This window comes from Pundamilia nyererei, unplaced genomic scaffold, assembly GCF_000239375.1.
Source record: "Pundamilia nyererei isolate P.nyererei 1_Seehausen unplaced genomic scaffold, PunNye1.0 scaffold00172, whole genome shotgun sequence".
Taxonomy (NCBI): domain Eukaryota; kingdom Metazoa; phylum Chordata; class Actinopteri; order Cichliformes; family Cichlidae; genus Pundamilia; species Pundamilia nyererei.
In genome coordinates this window covers 1,337,840-1,344,699 of record NW_005187573.1, presented here as the reverse complement: position 1 = coordinate 1,344,699, position 6,860 = coordinate 1,337,840, and the positions used below count along the sequence as shown (strand labels likewise).

The 6,860-nt window shown below is 38.1% G+C and overlaps 1 protein-coding gene across 1 annotated transcript; it reads left to right on the top strand.

Annotated features, from left to right (window-relative positions):
• Window positions 1–205: 205 nt before the first annotated feature.
• npffr1l2 (neuropeptide FF receptor 1 like 2) lies at window positions 206–2,987 on the top strand. Its single transcript, XM_013914116.1, has 3 exons — window positions 206–223; window positions 323–462; window positions 1,982–2,987. The coding sequence occupies exons 1-3, from the start codon at window positions 206–208 to the stop codon at window positions 2,985–2,987; spliced, it is 1,164 nt and encodes a 387-aa protein (XP_013769570.1).
• The last annotated feature ends 3,873 nt before the right edge of the window (window positions 2,988–6,860 follow it).

Below are 6,860 nucleotides of genomic sequence, written 5' to 3'. Positions count from 1 at the left end.
TCGAGCAATTTGCCGTTCATCATAGAAAAGAAATTGGGAGGCTATAGTCACGCTCTCAGCTGTGTTTGAAGACTCTGTTTCTGCTGCCGCTGAAAAATGAAACAATCACCGTGAAGCGGAAGGAAGAAAAATGTGAACGGATACGTCTTCCATTTTAAATGCCACGTCTCACTTTGTGTGTCTACTGTCGTTCGACAACAAAGACATGGCATTGTCCAAGATTGTACAGCATGAAGTCTAAAAACCGATTGCCAACCTCAATTTTCTTCCTGCAGCAATATAATCAGACTGATGTTAAGGATTTCTAAAATCACTGGGACAGTTATTTCCTTGTATTGTCAATGATGTTACTGTCTTAACAGGTTGGCCCTTCTCCAACACTGTGTGTAAGATGAGCGGCTTTGTGCAGGGCGTGTCAGTGTCTGCATCAGTCTTCACCCTTGTGGCTATTGCTGTTGAAAGGTAAGTGCACATTGTTCTTTGGTTCTTGATGGAATATAACACAATAACAGTGAAATAATTAATGGACAAATATATAAAAATTCTAATAATGTTAGTGGTGCAATGTTTGCTCTATTCCTATTTCATTTTAGAACAATACTATTTACTAACAGCAGCGGACAAATATACACCTTTGGCCTAATGATGGTATGAAAAGTGTATCAAATTGAGCTGATATCTTCCATTAAATGTGAAATTGTCTCAGTTTAAGTATTTGATGCATTTTCTGTGTTATACTGTGAACAAAATGTGAGTTTGTGAGATTTGCAAGTCACTGCGTTCAGTTTTATTTTTACATTTTACAGAGGACCCGAACCTTTCTGGGAACGCCGTTGTTTTTACTTATAAATTTAAGTTGGACAGTCCAACCAGCCATACCCAGACTGACAAAAAACCCAAATATTTAACAGCTTTATTTTGTCACTTATTGCTAAGATCACTCTAGGAACTTGCAACCAACATTAATGCAAGGATGTGCAGTCAACTTTTGATCCTGTTGCCTTTGAAATCTGTTTTGTTTTTTGTTTTTTTGAAAATGAAGATCAGATCTGCATCCACTCATATTCATTTGTCATCTTCAGCGTGACCTTGGTGCATTAAGACAACAACAAAATGGCAAGCAGACGCAGTCAGTCTGATAATAGGTCTGTGACTGAATGGAGTTAAGTTCAAAATGACATAAAATCTGTCTGTGATAATACATCAATTAACTGTTATAAATCAGCAAAAATTGAGATGTGTTGTCATCTACATTCACAGAAATTCAAATTAGCTACTCCAACTAGAATCCAACTAAAATGACATACATATGAAAAAGAAGTTCTAAAATTCCTCCTCAATGATGCAGTTTCTGCAGGAGAGCAACTGAACTGCAATATTAAATGGACACTGCTTTTAGGACAACCTTGATTTCATATAGAAATAACCAGAATGCAACCAGTAGTCAGCCAGTTGAGTCAAGTCCCATATTGCAGAGAGATGTGTCTTTTGCTATTTTGCACAGACTAATGCAAAATGTGCAAATGCAATACACAGTCTGTCTGTGTTTTTAAATTAAACACTAATTATTTGCAAACCTTTGCCAGTTTGACAAAGACTGCAGTCGGTAAAAGTCAGACCGCAAGTGTTTGAGACAGGTTGCCTACTACCTTGGAATAGAAAGTTTTTGGCCAGAAGTTGAAAGTATTGCATGCTCTACCTCTAGGAAATCATTTCATACCTGAAACTACTTTTTAACAAACATGAAAAAATTCAATGCAATTGATATACAACCACAGACTTTTTACATAGGAATGACACATCGGAAACAATTTACACTTTTTCTTTTCTTCTTCCTGTAAAATAGTTGTGATGTAATGGATTTATCTCACAGGGTTAAAAAAAAATTAATTAAACAAGTTATGATATTTATCTCTGAAAACCCACAAGTTTATTTCATTAATTCATAACAATGCTTCTTTTGTTTCCTTGTCCCCTGCAGGTTTCGCTGTATTGTGTACCCACTACGACCCAAGCTGACGGTGTTCGTTGCCAAATTAGCCATCGTCTCGATCTGGGTGTTAGCCGTGGCCTTCATGTGTCCTGCTGTAGTTGCCCTGACTGTGGAGAAAGTCCCTTATCATTACATGATATATAATAACAACTTCAATCAGACATTGCCCTTGTACACCTGCTACGAAAACTTTGCCAACCCTCGGATGAGAAATGTCTACACAGTGGTTTTGTTTGCACACATCTACCTGCTGCCCCTCACAGTAATCTCACTGATGTACATAAGCATTGGAGTCAAACTGTGTTCTTCTGTGTTTGCAAACAAGGAGCCGCACTTGGCCAATGCTACAGTCCAGGAAGGAAGCAGGAGACATGCTCATCCGAGGGTATCGAGGAAAAAGATAAAGGTGATAAAGATGCTCATTCTGGTAGCTTTGCTTTTCATGTTGTCCTGGTTGCCTCTCTGGACCCTCATGATGATAACAGACTATGCAGACTTGGATGGGAACCAGCTGGACCTTCTGACCAGCTACATCTTCCCCTTCGCACACTGGTTAGCTTTCTCGAACTCCAGCGTCAACCCCATCATCTATGGCTACTACAATGAGAATTTTAAGAGGGGCTTCGAGGCGATATGCAAGTCCAGGCCTTTTTGTTGCGTTGTGCAGAGCCAGCTGTGGAGCAGAATTGTTGGGTGGAGGAGGAAAAGAAGGTCTGTGCAAGCACCTTGTGAAGGTACTGTTTCTAGAGAAGTTGTTAATCACAACCATTTTGTGTTGGGACTAAGAAATCGAGTCCATAATGACAACAAGTTGAATGACACGGCTGAGGTGAATAGGAGTGCAAGAGTCGAGAGTGCGGTGGTCCACTCGGGAAGGGCGCTTACGGATCAAGAGTTAGAAATGACTGCTGTCAATAAGAAAAGCAGTAATGAAGAAGAATCAGAAAAAGTTAGTTCACTGGCAATTTCACCGTATCAGGTGTGGGATAACTGAATAATTACAGTGTTAGCAAGAGAAACCCGAAACAAAGCCATGCTGTTACACTACCGCCCCATGAAGGACAGTCATTAACTATCTGATGTCACAGGTTAAATATGGTTACACTTTAAAATGATGGTTAGAGAGTACACATGTTAATTTTCTACAATTAAAATAAGTTTTACGAGTTGAAATGAAAATAACAGTATGACTAACTAACCCTTCTAACAGTCCATAAACCAAAGACAATCTGACTATATTGGTCACTTTCATATTATTTTCCTGTATCTGAACCACAAACATCCAATAAGGTAAGCAGGTCCTGTCGTCTGTCCTCGCCCTGCTACCAAAAGGTTTGGCTGATCACGTGTGGAACCACAAAGACGTGTGACCACATCAAAAGATAACAATGCCAGTATTTATGCAGGCTAAATATACAGACCTAATTTAAGATCCATGCACGATCTTTGCCGTCATAAGGCTTGGTCGGTATTTTGTCTCTATTTATTTGAAATAAGAATTAGACTAATAGCCTTTTTTCTGTCTGTTTATCTCATTATCCAGCCTTTGTGCTGAGCACACAAAGACATTTTTGTTACAAAAAAAGTTTTTCAGCTCTTCATTGCACTTTGTACACTTAGCCTGTTTATCCCAAAACTGATATGGCACAACAGCCAAATATTAGTCATTTGATAAAACAACCAGAGTGAAAATTAACATGTTTAAACAAACCACTATGAGCCAAAAATATTGGAAGATAAACTAAGACAGATTAGATATTGTGTTAGCCTTTGTATTCAATCATCTGGCAGTTAATATAGCTCAGCTTTGCGTCTTGTGATATGAAATTTGTTCCACGTAGCCTAGGGTTTTGTGTAAACAGTACATGAGAATAAAACATTACATTATCTTGATAGATCGCATCAAATGGAGGGAAAAGTGTAGCATAAAGGATGCTGCATAGGCGCCAGTGAATGATTATGAATGACAAACTACACCACAAAATATCTAAAACACTTCATCAGTGTATTCGTTTTGCACCTCTTAGCAAACGTGAATATTTTAATGGAAGACATCCAGCAGTCACTGAAAAACTGCCTTTAAAGAACAATCGAAACGCTACCTCCACAATCATGCAAATGTACAAATGTAAGCAAATTCAGATTCATACTGGAAGCTACTGGTCAACTACCTCAAACTCATTAATACTATGAAACTTCTAAAACATTTAAGTGGCATAAAATGATGAATAAAAAAAGCACAAATACCATTTAATAATTTCATTCTAATATGCTGAAGTTCTTTCCATTCATTAGAAAGTCATTACAAATATTTTCCAATCAGTGGTTAGTCTTGGTGATTGATGCCAGTAAAGCTGATAAAGATGGAGCGTGTATCTCGTAATGTGCTAAAAACTGCGGTTATGCTTAAAAAAGCTACTTTGCATCACAGGAGACAAAAGGAAAAGGAAAAAAAAGCTGCTTGCACGCCCCCACACACTTAAACCAATTACTGTGTGTAGGTAGGTGTGAATGTTAGATTGTCGAGGCTGACAGTGGTGATCGTGGATGAATCAGTATCAAAGGCTCTAATCAGCTGCCTTTGGCAACTAATGATTTTCCAGCCGAGCAGAAAGTGTGCCCCCTGTGAAACAAATGGAAGTTGTTAAAATTACAGGGTAACCTTAGAACGTCCACAAATTAAGTGAAATAATATGAAGTGAATGTGATATTAAATGAAACCACAGATATATTGAGGGAGGAGGAAGATGATACTGACAGAGTTTGAAGAACTAAAATAAAATCACACAAGTGGAACAGAAAACGAGTTCTAGAAATGGTACTAATCACAATTTGCGCAACATCTGAAGTAAAACAACAGAGAGAGAGATACCGCCAATGTGGATGACAAAAGTACCCAACATGCATTTCTTTGTACGTGGTTTGGTTTCTCTAAAATGCAGCAATTAAAGAGGAGGAGCTCCCCCAAAAAACTCATGAATAATGACGCAGGGCCAGATTCATATTTACATTTTTCTTACAGGGAAACTGAATACAGTGTGATGCAGTGTTGCTGCAATCACAGCAAACCTCTCGCCACAGCATTGCAGTCAGTCGCTTTATTACAAATGCAGCATTACTCTCGTTGTGCCTTTTCGTGCTAGATGTTTATATAGGAACGAACAGCATAGAACAAAATGTGAATGTGAGATGTGCTAACTTTAGTTTCCTGCTGTTATCTGCTCCAGAACAAATAACTTAATGGTGTTATGATTACAGTTTTTGGCTGTGGCCATTATTTAAAAATGATTACTTGCTCAAAATAGCATTTCTGTTTTCCTTGTGGGAAAGCTGGTATTTCTTCTGAAAATATAGATTTCAGTTTAAAGGGGATTTCCACTGATTTTTTACGCACAGAAAGTAGCTAGAAGAAATTGGCTTTGTAAGCTAAAAATGACCTTAAGTTGAAAAATATACATATGTCCTTTGTAACCACAAAAATTGTTGGTTGCCCATTCATTGCAATGAATGTTGCCAAGAGTTAAGGCAACCAGCTGGTTGAGTTTGAGTGTGCAAAACCCTCAGCCTCAACCAACTCAGGGTTCAGTATCTTGCCCGAGGAACCTTCGACACATGGGCTGGAGGAGCCGGAAATCAAACCCCCAACCTTTTGATTGGTAGATGACCTACTCTACCACCAGCTGTTGCTCAGATGTTAAAGCAAGTCAGACATGTGGGAACCAACCTGTCTCCAAACAACTGCAGTCTTGCAGATTGGCTAAGGTTTGCAAATAACTGGTGTCTGATTACCAGACCCACCTGGCCTTTTTGACGGCCACGTCTGGCCCATGTACCTGAAACATAAGAATGTTACAGTCAGTTTGCATCGGTCTGCAGACTCATCTGCAACCCGTGTGCAACCCGCCTCTTTGAAGTAGGGGACTTGGCTCAGTTGGTTGCCATGTGGTTATATTCTGGTTGCTCTGCTATTTAAAAGTGTCTATGTCACTTTACATGTAAATTTCTGTTCTGTCATCAATACATCAATCTTCTTTCATTATCTTTGTCCTGGCTGAATTATATTTTTGGCAGATATGTTTGGAAAGAGAGCATATAGCTAAAATATGAGCAGAACTTTTTTCCCCCATGTTATATGGAAAAAACAAACATTACTAAAATCACTGGATCCCCTTTAAACACTGTGCAGTCACAACACGTAAGATTATGTAAGAACACATATAGTTTAATAGTGATTCCTCACTCATTATTTTCCAGTTTGCAAGCAAAGTTATCATCAACTTTGCTGGTGATTTTACACCAGCAAAGTTGGTGATAAAGTTTACTAATAGGAGTAAATTAAAGTGAGAATTTACTGGCGAAGTTGTGATGTGCAGCCTCGGACGTCCTCACTAAAGCATCATGGGGCTAATAAGCTGTAAGCTTATAGCTCAGGTTTTTGTGTGTGATATTCGGCATCACTTTAACAAAGATTTTGGGTAACTCAAAGGTTGTTACATTAATGTGACTTATAAAAATTATTTTAAAAACTTTTACAAACCAATCAGTTTTCATTTCAACACAAAACTTTTTTCTTACTGTTACTAAGTCAAGCACTTAATTTCATGACTCAGAACATATGTTGTTATCCAGTGTTAATACCTTGTAATATCTAGTGTTGTTTTTAGAATAGAGGTGTTTGGTTACAGACTGTGATATATTAAAAAATACCACTGTTAAATCCTTCAGATGACGGTCTGATCTGAAAAGAATGTATTTTAGAGCAACGTATTTAACTAGTAAATATGCAAGCGTTGTGATCCTCCACAGCAAGAAAGATATCACCATTATTATAGAAATATATGGATGAAAACATGTGTGCTTGTACAAA

Bases quoted from the DNA above. Each gene is read 5' to 3' on its own strand.
- npffr1l2 (XM_013914116.1), top strand. The intron at 463-1,981 runs GTAAGTGCACAT...TGTCCCCTGCAG, and splicing joins GTGGCTATTGCTGTTGAAAG to GTTTCGCTGTATTGTGTACC.